This window comes from Drosophila simulans, chromosome 4, assembly GCF_016746395.2.
Source record: "Drosophila simulans strain w501 chromosome 4, Prin_Dsim_3.1, whole genome shotgun sequence".
NCBI classification, from domain to species: domain Eukaryota; kingdom Metazoa; phylum Arthropoda; class Insecta; order Diptera; family Drosophilidae; genus Drosophila; species Drosophila simulans.
The window spans coordinates 143,555-167,176 of NC_052524.2; the positions used below are offsets into that span (position 1 = coordinate 143,555).

General features: G+C 33.3%; 2 protein-coding genes and 3 long non-coding RNA genes across 24 annotated transcripts; 2 read left to right on the forward strand and 3 right to left on the reverse strand.

The window, feature by feature from the left end:
* Window positions 1-49: 49 nt before the first annotated feature.
* LOC6724689 (ADP-ribosylation factor-like protein 4A) lies at window positions 50-5,108 on the reverse strand. 7 transcript variants are annotated; one of them, XM_016180612.3, is made up of 6 exons: window positions 4,950-5,107; window positions 4,779-4,898; window positions 4,624-4,721; window positions 4,465-4,567; window positions 1,120-1,164; window positions 471-676 (listed from the first exon to the last, which is right to left on the reverse strand). In XM_016180612.3, the coding sequence occupies exons 1-5, from the start codon at window positions 5,013-5,015 to the stop codon at window positions 1,147-1,149; spliced, it is 405 nt and encodes a 134-aa protein (XP_016037211.1). In that variant the 5' UTR covers window positions 5,016-5,107; the 3' UTR covers window positions 471-676; window positions 1,120-1,146. The 7 variants fall into 7 exon arrangements, 6 of the variants coding, with proteins under 6 accessions (XP_016037210.1, XP_016037212.1, XP_016037211.1 ...); XR_006541999.1 differs by having other exon boundaries at window positions 611-676; window positions 4,465-4,523; XM_016180611.3 differs by lacking the exon at window positions 1,120-1,164 and having other exon boundaries at window positions 50-676; window positions 4,950-5,108.
* A 136-nt stretch (window positions 5,109-5,244) lies between these two features.
* On the forward strand, window positions 5,245-11,962 carry LOC27206684. 6 transcript variants are annotated; one of them, XR_005544449.2, is made up of 3 exons: window positions 7,797-10,157; window positions 10,281-11,756; window positions 11,813-11,962. It is a non-coding gene; the product is annotated as an uncharacterized LOC27206684 (long non-coding RNA). The 6 variants fall into 6 exon arrangements; XR_005544452.2 differs by lacking the exon at window positions 11,813-11,962 and having other exon boundaries at window positions 7,809-9,178; window positions 9,243-10,157; window positions 10,281-10,514; XR_001600095.3 differs by lacking the exon at window positions 11,813-11,962 and having other exon boundaries at window positions 7,809-9,009; window positions 9,072-10,157; window positions 10,281-10,514.
* Window positions 11,963-12,685: 723 nt separating this feature from the next.
* LOC6724690 (ATP-binding cassette sub-family D member) lies at window positions 12,686-21,601 on the reverse strand. 8 transcript variants are annotated; one of them, XM_039296132.2, is made up of 9 exons: window positions 21,493-21,601; window positions 16,455-17,125; window positions 16,302-16,400; window positions 16,107-16,246; window positions 15,874-16,046; window positions 13,597-14,459; window positions 13,446-13,535; window positions 13,118-13,243; window positions 12,686-13,057 (listed from the first exon to the last, which is right to left on the reverse strand). In XM_039296132.2, the coding sequence occupies exons 2-9, from the start codon at window positions 17,054-17,056 to the stop codon at window positions 12,958-12,960; spliced, it is 2,193 nt and encodes a 730-aa protein (XP_039152066.1). In that variant the 5' UTR covers window positions 17,057-17,125; window positions 21,493-21,601; the 3' UTR covers window positions 12,686-12,957. The 8 variants fall into 8 exon arrangements, with proteins under 8 accessions (XP_039152066.1, XP_039152068.1, XP_016037214.1 ...); XM_039296134.2 differs by having other exon boundaries at window positions 21,525-21,544; XM_016180609.3 differs by having other exon boundaries at window positions 21,340-21,502.
* On the reverse strand, window positions 20,750-21,062 carry LOC120285210. Its single transcript, XR_005544444.2, has 2 exons — window positions 20,922-21,062; window positions 20,750-20,859 (listed from the first exon to the last, which is right to left on the reverse strand). It is a non-coding gene; the product is annotated as an uncharacterized LOC120285210 (long non-coding RNA).
* LOC120285211 lies at window positions 21,421-23,176 on the forward strand. Of its 2 annotated transcripts, none has more exons than XR_006542013.1 (2): window positions 21,421-21,557; window positions 22,499-23,176. It is a non-coding gene; the product is annotated as an uncharacterized LOC120285211 (long non-coding RNA). The 2 variants fall into 2 exon arrangements; XR_006542014.1 differs by having other exon boundaries at window positions 21,507-21,617.
* Window positions 23,177-23,622: the final 446 nt, after the last annotated feature.

Below are 23,622 nucleotides of genomic sequence, written 5' to 3' on the forward strand. Positions count from 1 at the left end.
GACCAGTAAATTGAAAAAGTTTAGTTATATTCTAATAAAACGTCAATTATTTGTTTTTTTTTTTATTTATTTAATTGTGCTAAAATGAGTAATTTGAAAACACTGACATAGACTTCCAAACTGTGTTCGATTATTTATGCTACAGATTTTTTTTATGTGACTTATTAATTTTCCGGCGTTTTAAAATCATATCATACAGGGCGTCCAAACCTTCTTGGAGACCCTCCCCAGTTATAGCACAGGTTGGCTGTATATACCACCCCCTAAATTGCACAGAATTTGATGAAGACCTGTTCATTTTTTTGTTATGAAAACCATTTTTAACATCTTGTGGACTTTTTCGATCCAATACAGCAGAATTGTTGTGAGATTGCGGATATATGAAAGCTGTCAAGGCTCCTCCGCTTAACGTGGAATTGTGGCTTTTACTTTCAAGCGCAGGTTTTATGTGAATCATAGAAGAATGCAGATGACTCTCTTTTTTCTCTTCTAAAGATGTATCTGTAATACTTTGGTTTGAAACAATTAAATTAATTGTGGGAGAAGAGTCGGAGGGCATTGATATATTCGGCACCGGGTTGTAAAGTTCGTTCAGTCCTAACAGTTTTTCCAATTCCATTGCGCCACAAGCGTTGGGCAGATCTTGTTTATTTGCTAGTATCAGCACGGGAACACCCTTAAAAATAAACGAAAATTATCGGTTTAAATTTCACATTTAATCTTAATTAGATATTAATAACATAGTATACGTACATAGTCAATACTTAAAAAAAGAAATCGCTGAAATTACGATGTAACCCACTGCATGTACCAACGAAGCACGTTAGGAAAGTGCGAAAACGACTGCCATGGATGTACATATTTACGAACTTAAGGTATTTAGGGTTGGCTCTTTGTTTTTTTGTTCATGTGAGTCAATGACAACGAAGTTATTACTAACTGGTGAGAACAGATGTTTTCTAATTTATTCCGATCTATGTATGTATGCATACATACATGCAGCAGACCTGCATATATCTTCAATTTTACAATTTAGACATTTTATTTATATTTATAGTACAATTTATTTATTTGCTGCTTAAAATGCTTAAAACTTTAAACTTTCATGAGGGGACCTACCGTTTAACATCGAATATACACTGCGCGTCACCAGTTTAGCGGCCCCTGAGAAAAAAATTTTTGATGTGGGATATTTAGAAAACTGTTTGAGCGAGAGGTTTGAAAATTTTGTTCCCTTAAATGTTGAAGAATTCTATAAATAAAAAGTATATATAGGATGCAGTTTGTTGTTTATAGATTTTTATTTTAATAAAAAAGAAAAACAAAAATGGGTAAGTCAAAATTGCGTCATCAGAATAGCGCCCACCAATGCAGTTTTACATATCTTCCATAATTTAAAAGGTAGGACAACAAAATTTTTTATGATGTTAAATTGAAAAGTTTGCTTTAATTTTGCAAAAAAAAAATGAGAAGAGGAACGCTGTTATCCTTGCAGTAAAATTCCGAAATCATAGCTTTCTATTAATGCGGTCTATCTCTTCAAAAAATTGCAGAAAAAACAGCAGACATCGCAAAACTATAGCCAATTTTATTAAAAACTTATGAAAAAACCTATAGGGGTGGCCATAACAGTGTCTTTAAAGCGGCAGATCGCAGGTCCTTACGTCGAATACCTTGCAATTCCCACGACTTCTCCGCCAAAATTCGAGAAAAAAGTGGTGAAAACCCGAGCAAATCGTTAATTTAAAGGTTGATTAAGAAAGGTAAACATTTAAAACACGAAAAACTGAAAAAAAAACACCTCTTAATAAGTTGCGAAAAAAGCAACACTGAGCTTTGTTCGAGCTCATATGACCTGCTCTAAGGAGTAGCATTATGTTGTATTTTCGGACGAGAAGAAATTTATCTGGAGGAACCAGACGACTATAGTCACTACTATCATGATTTGCGTAAAGAGGAGCACATTTTAGTTCGCTTCCACAGTCGGGTTGGAGGTGTCATGGTATGGGGAGCAGTATCCGATTATGGTCCCTGTGAATTGCAGTTATTAACAACAAAAATATTAAAAACGGCACTTCCCTACTTTAAAAACGTTTTTGGAAATCTAGAATGTCATTTTAAGCACGACAATGCCCCAATCTAAACTGCACGTTCGGTAAAAACATTGATTCAAAGCGAAAATGTAAAAGTTCTGGAATGGCCACCATACTCCCAGGACCTTAATACAATAGAAAACGTGTGAGGATGGTTGGATGGGAAGGTATATGAGGGTGGTAAACAATATGCCACTCAAGAGGGATCACCGGAATAAAAGTCGGTTGGTCTACGATTACTTTGGATTACCTACAAAAAATATATGATTCACTTCCCAGACGAATGTGTGAAGTCCTTGAACACAAAGAAGGATCAACTCATTATTATTTCCCCTTGAAAATATTCTAATTTAAATATTTAAGTGTTAATCATTTAATTTTTTTTTGAAATGAATCGAAAAAACTTAAATTTTCGTAGGGGGCGCTAATCTGATGACGCAATTTTGACTAACCCATTTATGAATTGTTTTTCTTTTTTATTGAAATAAAAATCCATGAACAACAAAATGCATCCTATATAAACTTTTTATTTATAGAATTGTTCAACTTTTAAGGAAAAAAAAAATTCCAAAGCTCTCGCTCAAACCGTTTTCCAAATATCTCACATCAAAAATGTTTGCTTATGGAGCGCTAACCTGGTGTATTTTATTACAGACAACAAATTACAAGTTTGATCGTTATTTTTATAAAATTCTTGCCTTTACAATTGTAGAAAATTTTTAAAGCATTTAACATACAAAAACTTCACGTGTTTATCTTAAAAACTACAACAAACATATATAACACGAATTATTGGCACCACCAAAGTCATGATACAGTTAACTTATCCGGCTTTAATCGCATCCCTTTGACTATTTTAACGGAACTTTTTCCCGTTTGCTTTAGGTAACATTTCATTGCATTGCTATGTACATATTTTTACAAATTTTTACAAATGATTACAAACTTTAACAAAAAGACGTTTACAAAAAAAGTGTTTAAATTTACATGTTAAAGAGAGGAAATCAACTGCCCTCCCTGCCCCACCCTGGCGACGGCCTTGATAATTAATAAAAATGCGTTCCAGAGCGCTGTTAAAATAAGTGGAGTCACTCTGGAGTGGAGTGCCACTCTTAACAAGGATGTCCACCCGAAAACTATCCGTAGAACGATAAAAGAATTCGCATTTGGTGCACATGTATAAAAAAAATCGACTTCTGTGCCTTGAGTTTGCAAAAAGGTACCAAAATCATACTGTTGAGTTCTGGCTCAATGTAATTTTGAGTTGAAATATAACATACAGATGCGTTTATTAAAATATCAGTGCATGAGAAACTAAGAAATATAGAGGTATTTCTCCATTTGTCTGTTATTTAAAATATTATTGTAAAAGGGACTGTATAGATTGGAAAAAGAGAAAGTCCGTCTGTTTTTTAAGTTACCCTTACTATCTTTACATTATTGAAAAAATTCGCAACTTTTTTGCAAGTCTGGACATCGCCAAAACCCTCCTAAGCTGGCCAGCCTTCAAGTGGCGTAATATTCTATAGACAGATGTGTTGAAAAGAATGCTTGCTAAAAATAAGCATGGTGGACCTAAAATCTTGGTATGTACATATAAACACTTGAGAAAGGCGTTGCCTATAAGCCAAAAAACACCATTAGGAGTTGTGGTTTAAGGCGTTTCGCTTCTGGGGGCGTCGGAAACCTGGAATTCATTTACGGCACTAGACCACAAAATGTACATTGACACCCTAAAGATAAATCTGAATCAGAGCGCAGATCGTTTTGGAATTGTTTCGTCATTTTACTCTTATCATGACAATGACCCAAAGAACACGGCTTTAATGATCACTTGTGGAATAAATTGGAGCATAACTTAAGGGGAAATGAAATAGGCAACATTTCAGATTTAAAAGCGGCCCTATGTAAGGAGTGGGTGGTATCCTATTTGGAAACTTTAGTTGCTTCCATGTCAAGACGACTTAATGAAGTCAACAAAATGAGGGGATGTCCCAGAAATATTAATTTTTTGTTATAACTAATTTAATACAGTTTAAATTAATGAACTATGAGGTGTATCATTACTTTTGTGGTGCCTAATTCGTGTTTAGTACGTATTCCTATGAAAACCATATGGAATTTTTTTTTTTTTTTTTTGTTTTTGTAATATTATTAAGCTCAAAATGTCCAACACACCTCTAATTTTTTTTACGTTTATTGATTTGATTTGATGTTTAAATCGTGTGGTGTTCCTAATAATGGCACACTAACATTTTGAGAATCTGATAAACTAACCTTACGCTATTTTTCTGATGTAATATACAATTGGAATCAGCGGTTTGTTCTTTAACGCACAGATAAATTACAAATTGTTCCAGTTATTTCTTACCTGGTTATCAGGACATTTAGCGGTGCGCATTAGTTCCATCTTAGCTTCTTCCATTCGTTCTGTGTCAACAGAATCAATAACAAACAAAATGCCATCAGTGCAACTAAAAGTGATTTAATAAACCTTTAACATCAATTTAAATAATTTGAAATATAATACCGTGTATAACTTCTCCAAAGTGGTCTCAATTTTTCCTGTCCTCCGACATCCCAAACCAAAAAATGAACTCCTTTTGCTTTGCCAAGTGTACATTGTACCTAATAATATGAATTTCGCTTAAAAACCCGAAGAAACTGAATCTTTAAAACTCATACCTTTTCACAATTAAATCCAATAGTTGGCACTGTGTTTAAGTATTGATCAAACTTAAGTCTGTATAAAGCCGTTGTTTTTCCCGCAGAATCCAAACCTAACATAACTACATGTAGAGTTGCCTTAAAAAAAATAATTTGTTTGTATATCCTTGAAATTTTTTATTATATTACCTGTGATGGCAGTGCATCCAAAATATTTCCATTTTTTACCAAAGGTTTTACCATTGTAGCCCCCATTCTTCAAAGAAATATTGTCGATTTCACATTACTTCTGCTGCATTTTATCTTCGTTTAATTCGATAACTCGATGTTACCGATAAAATAATGTGATGAAGCTTAAATTACACTTCGCTCACACTATGCTCCAATTATGGAGAGTAATTGTAAAGTATCTTGTATCGTTTACGTGCCTATATCAAAAACCCTCTTGCACTAGATGAGCATACATTTCCAAAGAAGTTGTGTCGTTGAATATTTGTTATTTTTAGATACATTTAAAGTGCTCCGCTGTTAATAAATAAAGCAAACATTTGGTTAAGAATATACATATTTTCTTTATCCAACATCTTAATTATCCTAAAAAATCTAATGAAGTCCCATAATCCAGATGTTATAGTAATCTGTACTATATTTGGTTAATTTCGAATACATCTGTTAATTAGGTGTATCTTCGATGTCTTATCGAAGGTGATTTGAAATTCGATTGTAATTGAATAGGCTGCTAGGGGAAAATAGGCATTACAAGATTTCTATCGTCAACGAACAAGCAAGGATCAATTGAAAATAGAGAGACCAATTTTAACATATGAACAACAGGACAACATGTTCTTAGTTTTTTAAGTTTTTGAATTGAATATGAAATGATTTAAAATTTCATAAATTTGTGTCAAAAAATGTATTATATACATGTACCAAACATTAATAATATAAAAACCATTGACGCATTTAGAATATGTGAAAATATGTGGTGTCTTAAAAGTTCTGCCACGGCTTTCAAATATTAGTTTGTATATATATAAATTTTTGATAAATTCTTATACCCCACATACCACATTAAAAAAGAAGCAACATGTATGCTTGTTCTTGAATGTAATTACTTTAAATAAGCTAGCCAAGAAAAAAATAAATATTAAATACAGCATTTACATATCTTTTCTTATTATTTAGTAAAAAGGCTTGGAATATAAGTATCTTAAGGTAACTTATATTGGATATTTTGACCAATTTTATATATTGTAGGTATTTTGTCAGTTGGATGAACCTGGTCGGAAAATCATGTAATTTTATTATACAAATCACACTAACATAACGTATACATATATAACAAGAGATAATGCTATAGTCGAGTTCCCCGACTATCAGATACCCGTTACCAAGCCAGTGCGAATGCGAACACGAAATTTAATCATTTTTCTATGGTATCTATATTAGGGATATTAAGGAATAAAATGAGAAAATTGTTAAATAAATTATCAAGATTACATACATACTTTTCAAAGAATCTAGTATACCTTTTTACTCTACGGAGTAACAATTAGAAACACTGTTACTTGGAATATAATTTTTTTGTAAATTAAATTTTTACCGTTAGTCATAGATTAAATGTGTATACTTGATTCGATTAAAAATATAAAGTGGATGTATTCTTATTTAAAAACACTAGCCGAGTAGATTTGGTCATGTCGGTCTGTCGCTTGGTACACTCTAACTTCCATTCGTTATGTTCGTAAATGTCCAATCATAAATGTAACCCCGCTAGGTAGAGCGTGTAGAATTAGTCCATTTATATCACGCTTTTTTACCTGAGTACCGAATATATGAGAGAAAAACTCGGCTTTAGTGTTCTCTCTTGTTTTTACCTCGTTGTTTTTAAAGTATGCTTACCATGGCCAGAATTCGTACATAATTAATATTACTTATTTATATTTTTATTTTTGGATATCGATTTTTTTGTTTTCTAACGAGCTAGCGAATTAATTAGAGCTATGGCAGCAGAGGCCTTCAGCTAATGTTTTATACCATATTTTACATCTAGATGGATGGAATAATCTTGTTAATGTTTCATTATATTTGGTAGTACAGATATACGATTTTAATGTATTTAAGGATATTTAATTTGTTTGACGGTGTGGAAGTTAAAAGGAGCCCTATTGGGTTGATATTGTTAAAAATGTTGCTTCTATGGTTTCTAAGATGGATACAGGTGGACAACAGGTGTTCCAGGTTGTCTGTTGGGTTTGGTCGTGGAAGTGCATGTTCGAGTCTCTTAAGAAGATTTTGGTTGGATGTTTGAAACCAAGTTGATGTTTTTGTGATTTTTGTTAGGTATTTCTTGTAGTATTCGTTTTTTAAATATTTACGAATGTACATATGTCCTGTGTGTTAAGGTTTTCAATAGTTGTAAGTGGTTGGTTTGTTGCTTGGCAATCACCGAGTTGATTTCCTGGTATTCCAACAAGTCCTAGTATCCAAAGGAGTTTAAATTTGGTATTGAATTTTTGTAGTATGTGGCGAGCCTAAGATGTGTAGTGATCGCTGTTGTTTAGATTTTTAATTGCTTCAAATGCGGAAAGTGAGTCTGAACATATGCAGAATTTTCCTCTTTTATTTTCGTGAGTTTCTACGGCCTCTATAATGGCTATAAGCTCTGCTCTGCTTTGCATTTTTCTATTATTCGGTCTTCTGCTTGTGCCTTTTAGAGGATGTTTTCGGTTGGAGTTGTTCTGAAAGCACCAAGAGAGATCCTGAAGGATGTGTTGATCATCATTTAGTTTTCTTAGTGTTGATTTTGCGAAAAACCATAGACAGTCGATAGATATAGATTTAATATTGCCACACTTTATCTTTGTGTGTTCAAATTAATATATATAAAAGTACACAGCTGTAAAAAACACGATTTTTCATAAACTATCGATCATTGTCATGGCCTAGTTCCATTATCAAATGGTTTTGCAACAGATGTGATACTGAAAGTTTTTAATCGTTTGTACATCTGTTCTTGGCAGCACTTATTGTTATAATAAAAACAATAATAGTATTCGAATAATATTCGGAATATCATTTCGTGCTCCTTCTTCCTTTTTCAATTATTTTTTTTATTTTGCAGAAACGAAAAATTATATGAAAAATTTTTGTTGTTAGGTTTGCCAATATTTGTGTCACCACTAGATGCTCAAAACTCAAATTTCAAAGAATGCAAATATATATATATATATATATATTGTAAAAATTGCATCAAAATTTATTAAATGTGTGAGGCAGATGCCAAACAAAATAGTTGTTATTTAGGATCTTTAGGTATTACTGATATCGACATGTTCTTCCAAATGTATAATATATACTGTTCCGAGAATCGATTTCTGTTCTGATGCTGATAAAATATATAATAACTAGATAAACTGAATCCTGGAATAAACGAAATCTTTCCTTCTCATCATTCTTAACGATCTAGGTTGCTTTATTGACACTTTTCGCTGTTCCATATTGGTATAACATAAGTGAAGGAAGCCATCCCTAAATGTGTACTGACACGACATTTCGTAGGATAATTTTAAGAAGAACTTGTGTCGCTCCCTCTTTTTGCTTTTAAAAATAATTAAAGGGGGCCCACGTATTAAAATTTCCACCGTTCCACAATTGTTACTAAGCATGCGACGCTATCTTCACGCACTTAGCCACACATAACAAAATGTTGGTTGGAAAAGTTCGTGACATTACTAAGTTACTTTTCTATATGTAAATATAATCCGAAGCTACGAAACCTGCCTTTCTCAACTAATGAGTAGTGCATCTATTACTTTATCTATATATATATTTTTCTAAAACATCGAAAACCGTCGTAAAATGTTATTGATTATATGGACGATTAATGCCAAAACGTACATGTTTGTATGTACCGATAAAAAACTACCGCTATTTTATTTTATAACAACGCTCAAAGCAGTCCATACTTCACACATACTACCTGTGCACGTAGATATGGCTATGTACATACTTTTACTGAAAACAATAAGCTTTAAGCTCTTGTGCAGTTCGGTCATAACATTAGATTTTTACTTGCCTGGCACTATCCTTCGGGGAAAACAGGTTATTCTAACAGTACAAATCGTCCATAAACATTGCCGTCAAGCAGTCATGCATAGTTTATTTTCCTGAAGCACAACGAAATCTTTCCAAAAAAATATGGTGCAAGTAGTAGTACGTTCCAAACCTGGACATCTAATATACATATGTATGTACATAAAAAATGTCGTATGCTTATACTTTCAACGAATATGTTTTGTAAAATTTAAGGATCGCTGCAGTATTATTCAAAGTAACATTGAAATGTCAACAAAGGGATTGAAATGTTATAAATTATATCCTCCATACGCTCGTAAGAGCGATAGCTGTCTTCAATCGTATGTCCTATAACATTTACATTTATGTACATATGTATATATGTATATCTCGACCGTTATATAGGTCGCTAACCATAGCAACTGCAATTTCATCAATTGTCGGCGAAATATATTACCCCGCATGCCTTCCAAATGGTAATATGATTGTGTAAAAACGGTACTCATACCCGAAATTTTTCGGTACTTCATCTGCTCGATGTGGTTATACTGCCAGTAAAACATACGTTTTTTTGCTGTTTTTATTATTATACATGTTGCTCGTAGAGTAAGAGGGTATACTGGATTCGTTGAAAAGAATGTAACAGCAGAAGAAAGCGTTTCCGACTGTATAAAGTATATATATCCCTGATCAGGATCAAAGCCGAATCGATCTAGCCATGTCTGCCTGTCCGTATGAACGTCGAGATCTAAGGAACTATAAAAGCAAGATGGTGGAGATTAAGCATACAGATTCCAGAGGCAAAGACGCAGCGCACGCCCTCTCTAACGCCCACAAACCGCACAAAATTGCCTCGCCCACAAGGGCGTCGCCTGGTCAGCAGCCAGGGGGGCAATTAGTAGACTTCATCTTCCAACACTGGAAACTCTTAGTAAATGTACCTATCAAACAGCTTATGTATGGGAAGCAGATTGATAGAATTTGAGGCAGATTGACTAAGAGAATAAGAACAGTACATAGTGTAGATAAACAACGGGAAGTTACGTGATAGGCAGCAAATTATGAAATTTCTTGAACATTCCTTTTAGGTCCAGGGGGTGGCAGCTGAGGCCAAGCAGGCCAAGCTGAGGCAAGCAGAATTTCAAGAAACGGTACTTACGAAACTCAAATGATGAAAAGGATAGAAACAGGTAGAGTAGGACGATGCGTTGTTGTTGGTTTTGTACGTTTCTATTCAGTTGCATTTTCAATTTTAAATCGTCAAGTTCGTCAGTGTGTTCTTAGAAATTTAGCGACGGCTTTGCGGTTTGTATCTTGCAAGTAAGTAGCACATAAATAATAATATTGAATTCGAATTTAATTATGCTTTTTTATGTTATGTTTCGTTTCTTTTCTATTTTTGTTTCTTTTTCTCCCTTATTTCATTTTAACAATATTAAACAGGTATGTATTTATTTATATATATATTTATATTTCCATCTTTGCATCTAATTATTATTTTTTTATGTTACTATTATTTAGTATTCCCAATACAGTTGTACAGCTTGTTGTCTTGCAGATGATGGTCTTTCGTCTATCAGGGTATACATAGATAAGCATAATAAATCAACACAGCTACTGATACTGAAATTTATGGACTTAAATTTAAGTAAAATAAAAAATGCAATATTTCTTAAACTGGGACTTTGGTTTATACTTTGGGAACACTTTAGGTACATATGACAACCAAAACCCTTTCAGGGAATTCTTACAAAGGCATTTCAGGGAATGCACCCAAACGGATTTTAGGGAATTACGAAGCATTAAGTAAAGTTACCATATCCTTAATGTTGCAGTACTTCCACTCGAGAAAGAATTATTTTGAAAGGACTTCCGGAGTACTTCCACTTCCGTCTGCGGCAGCTCTCTTATATGTATACATTGACAACTGCATGTGTGTACACACGTATGCTCATGCATTGTAAATTTGATATAAAATTCTTTTCACTTTGCAAGTTCTTATTTGAAACTTTTGATCAATTGGCACCATGTAAAATATTGCCTTAACATGATAATAAAAGAATATTGCATAGAAATAGAAATAGCGGAATCTACCCTGCAGTACCATCCACCGATGAGTCACCGCTCAAAAGCGATAAAGATCGCTTAATGACCGCACAATTTGTATGAAATCAGCGATGATTTTAACCTAGGCACTCACAGCTATGAAAAAATTCGCACAAACACAGCTGAAAGAGCGCAAAATTATCGTTTTTAATCCCCGTTTTTTAGGCGCTTTTTAAACGCATTCATCGGTGTATTCTTCGCTTTTTTACCGCTGTTTATTCAGTTAATCCCAACTCCTTCTAAAGTGATAAATTTGTTTTAATTTGGCTTATTATTTAAATAATTATACAAATAAATATAAAATACCACAGTCTGGGGCGTCTTGTTGTTCTTTGGAGTTAGGCCCACATTCTTTTTGGAAAAATGGGTCCACATGTCCGATTAACTTTAAAGTAAAATATGTTATTTATAGCATGTACAAAAATGTATTACGAAAAATTATATATTCTACGAGTAGTACGTGTTGTTGCTTGTAAAATGTATCCATTAATGGAATTGCCTGGATTAATGAATTAAATTCGAAAATACTTATCATTTTCTTAAACACTAGCACTCAATTAATATCGCGGTTGTTTCCCACAAAAATCTAGCATTTATTGTTATTTCCCTATTGCTCGTCCTCGTCCTTGTCCCTTTTACATACAACATACACATATACGCTCGGCGACGGAGAGCAGTTGACAAGAAATAAAATAGAAATTAATTTATTTGAACTATCATCGCTTATTCATCGCATTGAATTTTTATGAGAGATCGCGCACGAGAGTCGGAAGAGCGTTGGCTCTGCAGCCGAAACAGTTGTGGAACTGCAGGGTATGTACATAATATCAAATAAAACATTTCATATTATGGATTAATTTTCATTGCAGTATTTAGCCTTCGACGTTTGAAAAACCGTGCCTGAAGAAATCAATTTTTCAATAAACATTTCACATATTTGTATTTATTTTATAAATTTTAACTTTGTACTATGTGTTTTTATTATTTTAATGAAATATATTTTTTAGAATGGATTTTCTTTTTTTTTTAGAAATCTTATGTTTTAAATTACAAAAGTTATAATTTGAACTTTATTTAAATAATGATTAACTTAATTTTAATTCTGTAAATTGATTACACATTATTAATTATAAACATAAATATAAATATGTAAATTGTAGTTAATTAATTTAAATACTTCTTTCAAATTAAATAAAAAAATAAATACTTCTTTAGTCAAGGCATAAGTTTTTAAATGTTTTAGTAGATCAAAATTAATTTCGGCCGGAAAATCGTCTTCTAGCACAAATACGCACGCATACACAGTCGATTATTGACTTAACACTTACAAGCAAGTGCATTATATTTTTAGATTTTTACTCTCCCAATTTTATGGCCGTTATTATTACATTATTCTTATGTCTTTGGTTAGGTCAACTTCCATTTTGATTCTATCATGGATTTATATTATATAGTCGAAAACGCAGGGTATGTTTTCAGGTCCTCACTATGCGGAACACTCTTGGCAGTGGTAGTCGTAACCAACGATAAGTTAATACATATGGGACCTGCCATGTATACCCGAATCATTATCATACTACTTTAACTCGTCTGACTTTAGCTAAAATTAAAACGCATCGACACTAGCAATTTTATTTAAGTGTACCTTTTATTTCAATTTACTGCAATTAAAAATAAAGTTGGAATATCTGGTCAAATATAAATTAAAAGGGCAATGTTGAACAAAACAAAACTCGTTCAAATTAAAATTTTAAGTCTTTTTGATATTGCTCACACCTATGCATAAAAAATATTTTTAGTAATGTTTAAATAAATTTTGAACATAAAATATAAGCAGTTTAAATTATATATATATGATTTTAAAAGCCTGACGATTTGTGGAATTTGTATTTTTATGAACGCTAATAAATCGGAAGACTGTATTCTATTACTGTTGTGTACACGATCTTGATAAGTACTTTTATGTCAAAACTGCACGGGTATTAAAACTTCAGTTTCCCAAAACAAGTTTGTACTACGAAAGAAATTGTCCTTTTTGTTCTTCATCAGCATTCATTTTTCTAAACTGCCAGCTTCCTAGACCGTCAAACTCCAATATATGTGTGTGATATTTCCTAAAATGGTACGAATTTTAATAAGTTTAGTGAACCTTTTCTCCTATAGTGTAATCTTACCACAAAGTAGGCCTGTGTGTTATGGTTAACAAAGTAATTCCCATTCCTTTAGCAATTTCATAAATCGAGCTTTCAACATCTATAGATACAGCACTGGTGCATTCATCAAGAAGGGCATAGCGCGGTCTAACCGGAAGAATTAAGAGATATATAGAGGTCATTATATCTTATAACCATTAATATTAACTTAATAATATTTTATTATATTTTAATATATTATTATATTTTAAGAGATATTATTGGGCTTAATGGTATTCAAAATAAAAGAGAAAGACTTGTAAGATATTGGTAGAAACGGGCTACTACAACGTTGTTATAAAATTCATACCTATGATAAAACAATCGGGCTATCGCCATACGTTGTTTTTCACCTCCGGATAATATATCTTTCCAATCACGAACAACGTCAAAGCTATCCCTGAAAATAAGAATGGAATTTTACATTACTTATTCCTTAATATTAGCTAAAAATTATTTACCTTTGAGCGATGTGCTCAAGGCTGACCATTTTCAAAATGGATCTTAGCTCGTTTTCAGTTATATGCTTGCGTTTCATATCTTCCCTCGTGTCAGGGTATATAATTTGATCACACAGGCTCCCGATTGACATATATGGACGTTGGGGAATGTAAAACATACATGGGACGTCTTTCACAGGCCTTGGTATTTGCAACTCCCCTGCGTATATAGGCCAAAGTCCACTTAGTATTCTAAACAAGCTCGATTTTCCGCATCCATTTGGCCCAGTTATTAACAAGTGCACACCAGGCTCTATGCACAATGTAAGTTTTGGTACAACTATATCACAATTGGGTGTCACCACTGGCACTGAACGAAGGTTTATTGACATATTTTTCGGATCATCTGAATAGATTATGCGACCCTTTGCTATTGGTTTTCCATTACGAAACTTAATAATACCGTTCGACTGATTGGATTCCATTACACTTGTCTTGCAATAAACTCCCAGAGCAGTTTCCTCAAAGACATCCATCATACCAGCCACCCTAAATGTGTAGCCAGCAAGCGACACGATTTCCTTGTAAGAAGACATTAATCGCTCAATCGCGTCTGCTGCGGAAATTAGTAAATTTCTAGCAGTGGTTAGATATTGCGTGCGTTCGCTAACTCGGGATTCCGATATGGCCGTGTTGGCAACGGTTCCAAGTCCTACGTCACTGCCCGTCAAAATTGGAAGTGATACCATAATCATTCCAGTACCCGACCAAACGTATTTCATAAAAAATTGTTCAAGCATTATAAACCAAAGTTTTTGGTTAAAAATTGTAGTCATTTGGTTTACCAGGCGGTTGTATGCATGCCTTAGCTGCTGCATTTCCACCTAAAAGATTAAAAAAATTAATAACATATGTATGCTTGTGCATGTATATATACGCCACACAGAAAGTCCAACTGAAGTCTTTTGTTTCAAGGCAAAACTATAACAGCTAAAATAGCTAAATAGTTCACATCGAAACTTTTTAAAATATATTTATATATATTACTAGTAAAGAAGGTGTCACTTGTATATGGTTCACGTGCCAATCGATCCGACCATCCGTCTGTCTGTATGATCGCGGACATATCAGAGGTAGATGTTTCAGATTTAGTGACGCCATTTGTTTCAGAACCATATCACGACAATAAACCGCCAGGAACTGCCAATGCCATTACCGTTAAAAATAGTTTTTATACCCGTTACTCGTAGAGTAAATGGCTATACTAGAATCGTTGAAAAGTATGTAACACGCAGAAGGAAGCGTTTCCGACTGTATATATAAGTGAGTAAGTATATATATTCCTGATCAGGATCAATAGCCGAATCGATCTAGCTATCTGTCCGTCTGTCCGTATGAACGTCGAGATCTCAGGAACTATAAAAGCAAGAAGGTTGAGATTCAGCATCCAGATTCTAGAGACATAGACGCAGCGCAAGTTTGTTGACCCATGGTGTCGCTCTAACGCCCACAAGCCGCACAATACTGCCATGCCAACACTTTTAAAAAATGTGTTGATATTTTTTTTAAATTTTTATTAGTTTTGTAAATTTCTATCGATTTGCTAAAAAAAACTTTTTCGTCCCCAATATATATCGATATCCCAGAAAAATGATGTTATTTCGCGTTCACACTAGCTGAGTAACGGGATTCTGATAGTCAGGGAACTCGAATATAGCATTCTCTCTTGTTTTTATTGTAATAATTGTATTGCTAATTTTGTACAAAATAATTTTTGTGCTAAAATGTACAAAATGAAAGTACCCACTTTTGATTATATTCCTCTGAGTTTAAATGTTTCGTTTTAACATTATTTATAATATAATATTTTTAATATTTCGTACAATACCTCTTCCATTTCCGGTACATAAGTTTAAAAATGCTAAAGTTAAATTACGCGCGCATACCTAACTTCATTTACTATGGTAATCCAAAATATTTATTAAGCGCCTCTAGTGACGTAATTAAAAATTTATTAACTTTATACGGTCGTTAACGCTTCCATCTGTTGCTGTTCTGCCTTCCTGATACACCCTTTTAAAGGAATTAACATATTCCGTTATCAAGTATAGTTTATATGCAACTATATCAAAATCTGGCATAGGAAGGATATACGTTTTATTTAATGTAGGGGAAGTCCATTACTTTTAGGTTAAAATTAATGTATGCACACGAATAGTTGGCAAATAAATATGTTGAATTATTGAAAAGATGAACATTTTAAACTTTGTTTCAGGGTCTAGAGAAATTTAAACTCACCTTATGGCCTCCGTAAAAAGCAATTTCTTCCGCGTTTGTTATTATGCGGGAGTGTATATGTCTTAAATACCCATATCTATTTGCCTCTTCCGATACCAGCTGTCCAAACTTCGGGGAAACAATTCTCAATATATGGGCTGTAAGAGCAATAACACCGATTGATAAGGCTGGTCCTAAATATCGGAATAAAGTAGTTAGAAATGCATTTCAAATAAAAGAATAATTTAATTAACCAGTTATAATGTTAGCTTTCATTTTTCTAGAAGATCTCATTAGTGCCAAGCCGATAAGCATCAGATCGAAGCATGGTTTAGTCAGGCTACTATACAAATGAGCTACAGAATTTGCGAACACAGAAATATCTTCCGTAAGTCTATAAGAAAGATGACCTTATTAAATATTTTTTAACTTTTGAATCAATAACTTACCTATGATCCGCGTTTTCAATGCGTCCGTCCAAATTTGATACCCTGTAGTAATTTTGGTTTTTAAAATAGAGCCGATATGAGTGACGCACAAGCCGAGTTCTAAATCAAAAATGTAATCTTTATATTGTCTTAGTAGTGAAATTTTTTATTTACCGAAACGCCAGAGACAGTTTACTTTCGAGAAACCGTATCATAGAATTAACGAAAGTAGCAGGGATAGCAATTCCGAACCATTTGAGCAACACTAGGGCAAATTGCTTAATATCCTTTCGAACTATAAATTTAACAAGAGCTCCCTCCAATGCGGCAACATAAATACTAAGAAATGTTCGAGAAATCAAGCAAAAAGTATGAACGCTTAGTAATCCTGTTTCATAGCAGAACGCCTGAGGAATCATTATTTTGGCCAACATTTGCAAATGTTTTAAAAACTCCTTATTTAGACCAGGCTCAACTAAATTATTTGTAGTTTTTTTTTTAAGTTGCTGTGCAACCAATAACTTTTCGGCCTCTGCAAGCTTGAAATCCTCTTCTGAGCTATCTCTTTTCGATGGTGATAGTTGGTCATTGGTTTTTCCTTTTTGGGTCCGTACACTACACGTAGTATTTACGTTTCTTACGTAAGGGATAGTAACTTTAATGGTAAGTGCTAGTATAGCACTAGTTACTAGAGCATAGCTAAAAGCGTGTTTCGTAAACCCATTATGTTCACATTTTTCTGCAATCCGGTCAACATATTTTGATAAAACACTCATTGTTGACAGTATAATGGTACTTTGACGTTTGGATTTATCGTTGAGCAAAACAGTTTATGGAAAATCGAACTGAAAATTATAAATAATATATTAAATTAAATATTTTTCAAGCTTGTGGCGCAGTCTGCCATTTTGTTTTTTGCATATGCACAGAAATTGAGAAGTAATGAGCGTATTTAGTAGAAGAATATGAGCTACAAATTAAACAAAGCAAAATAGGTTGCCATGATCTGGTTAAAAAAATTATGAATACGTATAAAATATAATTAAGAGAAAGGTTTCAAACAAGTGGTTAAAAATGGCACAGCCTAGATAGTAAAAAAAACCTAAGCCGTAATACCTCCCTCTAAATTTAAAACGAAAAAATAACTTCAATTATTTTACAGGCCGCAGAACTAAAGTCCGTATTCGACGCGCTCTTATATTAAACTAGTTAATCGCACCTTAAAAATAATTTTCTCATTGGAAACAAGTAGAAATTGATAAGTTCCCAAAACCATTGATAAGAACCACTCTTTTTTGTCCCTATGGGTATCTAAAATAGTTTTGATAGCAAGACTTTAAGTTTATAATTCTTTTAAATATTTTAATTTAAAAAAAAAATTACAACAAAAAAACATAAATTCTTATCCCCGTACATATTTAAAAACAGCAAGGCAAACTTTTAAATAAAAACTCAATGACACGTAATAGACTTTTTAATCTAAATCGGTTTAAGCGGATTAGATTAGTAATACAGTTAAGCACAAGGCACCTTGTGACGACCCAAACGAATTGAGAATATAAATTAATTATTGACAGCAATAATTGACAAAAAAATGTAAATGTATATTTACCGCCTGTAGAGTACAGTAGCTAAACTGAATAACAGTTACTTGTGAAAGAAATAACAAGACTCAATTCTTTAGTAAAAAATTTTAAACATTACAAAATATATAATTGTCCAGGGAAGAAAAGAATATCATTACATATAACTTTACTGTAACTATCTACGAAATTCATCCATTAATTATATATTGCGAATATATCGATAAGTCCATTGAGAACGTTAAAAAAAATTAACATTAAAAAAAACTTACCCTCATAGAAGGGTACTGCCTAAAAACGCTCACTGTTGACTAAAGTTTGAGGTCATTTGATCTTGCCTAAAGGTTGCAGGATATACATACATGAATACCCTACCCTACCTATACATACATGAAAAAAATACCCTATGAACTAAAATTATGGCTAGACCCAATACGCTGTTGACTCAAGAAGGTAAGTCCCTTTGATGTTAGATATATTTTAGCGAGTTTGGTTCACGCAACTAAGAATATAATAAAAATTGGAGTTTATTAACACCTCCCATTTAAGATTTGCAAATGCAGGACGATGTTTCATCCACCCGTGCGTGTCAAAAAAAACAAACACACTTACAATAGTTCTTGTGTAAATATAAATAAGAGTCTAAGTCCTATTTAAATAAGTCTAAGCAGAAAATGTAATTTCGAGCCGTACCCATTACCGACACAGATTCAGTTATATCATGTGATATGTGCAAGCAATTAAATGGAAACTAAGAATTCGAAAAAAATTAAAAAAATTGGTACAATTATATTTAAATAAACGGGATTTTGCAGATTTTCTTTTCAAAGTTATAAAAAGATTATTTAAATAAATTCTTATCGAAGGATAAAAGCAAATGAAAATACCTAAAAACGGAAATAACTCTTCAAAAAGAAAGATAGCGAATAAATTTGATAAAATGTCTTTGAATAAGTGAAACATGAAAATAAAGCACCTTTGATAACTCTTACTGATTAACTCATACCAACACTGCCAAAATAAAACACCTAAAGTACATAGAATAATGATAAGTTAGCGGAAGAGGACTTTGAAACTACGTTATCGTTTTATTGACTGTAAATAAGGGATCGTTCCATAACAATTCATACTCTCAAGACAATACCACTGCGAACGGCAGTCCACGTAGTGATAAGTATGCAACAGGCAGATGGAACCGTTTCCACACGTTTGAAATTGTTGGATATTTTTTCATAATTTTATTAGTCTTATAAAATTTTTATCTATTTATCTATTTATTTGCCAAAAACGTCCAAGTCCACAATAATGCTATAAAACCTCCGAAAACTGCTACGCCCACACTTTTGAGAAATGATTTAATATTTTTTGGATTAACATTAATTTTTTCCCCAATTTCTACCGATATCCCTTAAAAATGTTGAAAATTGTCGGTCTCACTTGGACTAGATGATAGTCGGGGGGATAGTCGGAGTCGATAATAGCGATCTCTCTTGTTTTGATTTAAAAAAAAATATATCAGTACAAAACCACATACACAAATACCTTTTTAGATATATATGCCATGGAAACCAGCAGTGAAATAGGGGGATATCAAAAACAATTCGCTAGTGAGTTATATGTATTTTCAGCATTACCTTTTCGGACTGTTTCGGACTGCGTTTTCGACTGTATAGGGTATATATATTCCTCATGATCAGGATCTATAGCCGAATCGATCTAGGCATGTCCGTCTGTCCGTCTCGATCTCAGGAACTATAAAAGCAAGAAGGTTGAGATTCAGCATACAGATTCTAGAGATAAACACGCAGCGCAAGTTTATTGAATCATGTTGCCACGCCCACTCTAACTTCCCAAAAACCGCCCAAAATTGCGACGCCCAAATTTTTGAAAATTTTGTCATATTAGTCTTGTAAATTTTTATCGATTTTGAAAAAAACTTTTTGCCACGCCCACTCTAACGCCCTAAAGCCCCAACGTCCCCAATATCTATCGATACCCCATCGAATCTATTTATACAGCCTATAAGTAGCGTACACGGGACAAAAACGAGGGTTTTAGATTGGTAACCATACATCTCAATCTAAATTTTATTCGCCAAGTGTAACAATTCAACAAGAGGGAATGCTATAGTCGAGTATTCCGACTATGAGATACCCGTTACTCAGCTAATGTGAATGCGAAGGCTAAATATCATAATTTTTCTGGGACATTGATAAAATCAGAAAAAATTTGAAAATTGCTCAAAAGTGGGCGTGACCGGTTTGGCGGTTTAGAGCGTTAGTGTGGGCGTAGCAAAATGTTTTTTTGCCAAATCGATAGAAATTTACAAGACTAATATGACAAAATTTTCAAAAATGTGGGCGTCGCACCTTTGGGCCGTTTTTGGGAAGTTAGAGTGGGTGTGCAACATGATTCAATAAACTAGCGCTGCGTGTTTATCTCTAGAATCTGTACGCTGAATCTCAACCTTCTTGCTTTTATAGTTCCTGAGATCGAGACGGACAGACGGACATGGCTAGATCGATTCGGCTTTGATCCTGATCAAGGATATATATACTTTATACAGTCGGAAACGTTTTCTTCTGCTGTTACATTCTTTTCAACGAATACAGTATACCCTCTTACTCTACGAGCAACATGTATAATAATAAAAACAGCAAAAAACGTATGTTTTACTGGCAGTATAACCACATCGAGCAGATGAAGTACCGAAAAATTTCGGGTATGAGTACCGTTTTTACACAATCATATTACCATTTGGAAGGCATGCGGGGTAATATATTTCGCCGACAATTGATGAAATTGCAGTTGCTATGGTTAGCGATCTATATAACGGTCGAGATATACATATATACATATGTACATAAATGTAAATGTTATAGGACATACGATTGAAGACAGCTATCGCTCTTACGAGCGTATGGAGGATATAATTGATAACATTTCAATCCCTTTGTTGACATTTCAATGTTACTTTGAATAATACTGCAGCGATCCTTAAATTTTACAAAACATATTCGTTGAAAGTATAAGCATACGACATTTTTTATATACATACATATGTATATTAGATGTCCAGGTTTGTATGTGTACAGAAGAACAATACACAGTTGGATTTCGTGAATCATTGGTTTCCTAAAGATTGATAAAAATACATATGAACGTACTACTACTTGCACCATATTTTTTTGGAAAGATTCCGTTGTGCTTCAGGAAAATAAACTATGCATGACTGCTTGACGGCAATGTTTATGGACGATTTGTACTGTTAGAATAACCTGTTTTCCCCGAAGGATAGTGCCAGGCAAGTAAAAATCTAATGTTATGACCGAACTGCACAAGAGCTTAAAGCTTATTGTTTTCAGTAAAAGTATGTACATAGCCATATCTACGTGCACAGGTAGTATGTGTGAAGTATGGACTGCTTTGAGCGTTGTTATAAAATAAAATAGCGGTAGTTTTTTATCGGTACATACAAACATGTACGTTTTGGCATTAATCGTCCATATAATCAATAACATTTTACGACGGTTTTCGATGTTTTAGAAAAATATATATATAGATAAAGTAATAGATGCACTACTCATTAGTTGAGAAAGGCAGGTTTCGTAGCTTCGGATTATATTTACATATAGAAAAGTAACTTAGTAATGTCACGAACTTTTCCAACCAACATTTTGTTATGTGTGGCTAAGTGCGTGAAGATAGCGTCGCATGCTTAGTAACAATTGTGGAACGGTGGAAATTTTAATACGTGGGCCCCCTTTAATTATTTTTAAAAGCAAAAAGAGGGAGCGACACAAGTTCTTCTTAAAATTATCCTACGAAATGTCGTGTCAGTACACATTTAGGGATGGCTTCCTTCACTTATGTTATACCAATATGGAACAGCGAAAAGTGTCAATAAAGCAACCTAGATCGTTAAGAATGATGAGAAGGAAAGATTTCGTTTATTCCAGGATTCAGTTTATCTAGTTATTATATATTTTATCAGCATCAGAACAGAAATCGATTCTCGGAACAGTATATATTATACATTTGGAAGAACATGTCGATATCAGTAATACCTAAAGATCCTAAATAACAACTATTTTGTTTGGCATCTGCCTCACACATTTAATAAATTTTGATGCAATTTTTACAATATATATATATATATATATATTTGCATTCTTTGAAATTTGAGTTTTGAGCATCTAGTGGTGACACAAATATTGGCAAACCTAACAACGAAAATTTTTCATATAATTTTTCGTTTCTGCAAAATAAAAAAAATAATTGAAAAAGGAAGAAGGAGCACGAAATGATATTCCGAATATTATTCGAATACTATTATTGTTTTTATTATAACAATAAGTGCTGCCAAGAACAAATGTACAAACGATTAAAAACTTTCAGTATCACATCTGTTGCAAAACCATTTGATAATGGAACTAGGCCATGACAATGATCGATAGTTTATGAAAAATCGTGTTTTTTACAGCTGTGTACTTTTATATATATTAATTTGAACACACAAAGATAAAGTGTGGCAATATTAAATCTATATCTATCGACTGTCTATGGTTTTTCGCAAAATCAACACTAAGAAAACTAAATGATGATCAACACATCCTTCTCTCTTGGTGCTTTCAGAACAACTCCAATCGAAAACATCCTCTAAAAGGCACAAGCAGAAGACCGAATAATAGAAAAATGCAAAGCAGAGCAGAGCTTATAGCCATTATAGAGGCCGTAGAAACTCACGAAAATAAAAGAGGAAAATTCTGCATATGTTCAGACTCACTTTCCGCATTTGAAGCAATTAAAAATCTAAACAACAGCGATCACTACACATCTTAGGCTCGCCACATACTACAAAAATTCAATACCAAATTTAAACTCCTTTGGATACTAGGACTTGTTGGAATACCAGGAAATCAACTCGGTGATTGCCAAGCAACAAACCAACCACTTACAACTATTGAAAACCTTAACACACAGGACATATGTACATTCGTAAATATTTAAAAAACGAATACTACAAGAAATACCTAACAAAAATCACAAAAACATCAACTTGGTTTCAAACATCCAACCAAAATCTTCTTAAGAGACTCGAACATGCACTTCCACGACCAAACCCAACAGACAACCTGGAACACCTGTTGTCCACCTGTATCCATCTTAGAAACCATAGAAGCAACATTTTTAACAATATCAACCCAATAGGGCTCCTTTTAACTTCCACACCGTCAAACAAATTAAATATCCTTAAATACATTAAAATCGTATATCTGTACTACCAAATATAATGAAACATTAACAAGATTATTCCATCCATCTAGATGTAAAATATGGTATAAAACATTAGCTGAAGGCCTCTGCTGCCATAGCTCTAATTAATTCGCTAGCTCGTTAGAAAACAAAAAAATCGATATCCAAAAATAAAAATATAAATAAGTAATATTAATTATGTACGAATTCTGGCCATGGTAAGCATACTTTAAAAACAACGAGGTAAAAACAAGAGAGAACACTAAAGCCGAGTTTTTCTCTCATATATTCGGTACTCAGGTAAAAAAGCGTGATATAAATGGACTAATTCTACACGCTCTACCTAGCGGGGTTACATTTATGATTGGACATTTACGAACATAACGAATGGAAGTTAGAGTGTACCAAGCGACAGACCGACATGACCAAATCTACTCGGCTAGTGTTTTTAAATAAGAATACATCCACTTTATATTTTTAATCGAATCAAGTATACACATTTA

What these genes read in the sequence shown, in the direction of transcription:
- LOC6724689 (XM_016180611.3), bottom strand. Translation starts at nt 5,015, where the DNA reads ATGGGGGCTACAATGGTAAAACCTTTGGTAAAAAATGGAAATATTTTG. An exon ending in TTGGATTTAATTGTGAAAAG is followed by an intron (nt 4,722 to 4,778) that starts GTATGAGTTTTA and finishes TCATATTATTAG; the next exon opens with GTACAATGTACACTTGGCAA. An exon ending in CTAAATGTCCTGATAACCAG is followed by an intron (nt 677 to 4,464) that starts GTAAGAAATAAC and finishes TTTATTTTTAAG; the next exon opens with GGTGTTCCCGTGCTGATACT.
- LOC6724690 (XM_039296132.2), bottom strand. Translation starts at nt 17,056, where the DNA reads ATGAGTGTTTTATCAAAATATGTTGACCGGATTGCAGAAAAATGTGAA. An exon ending in AAACTGTCTCTGGCGTTTCG is followed by an intron (nt 16,401 to 16,454) that starts GTAAATAAAAAA and finishes TTTTTGATTTAG; the next exon opens with AACTCGGCTTGTGCGTCACT. An exon ending in CTTGAGCACATCGCTCAAAG is followed by an intron (nt 13,536 to 13,596) that starts GTAAATAATTTT and finishes TCTTATTTTCAG; the next exon opens with GGATAGCTTTGACGTTGTTC.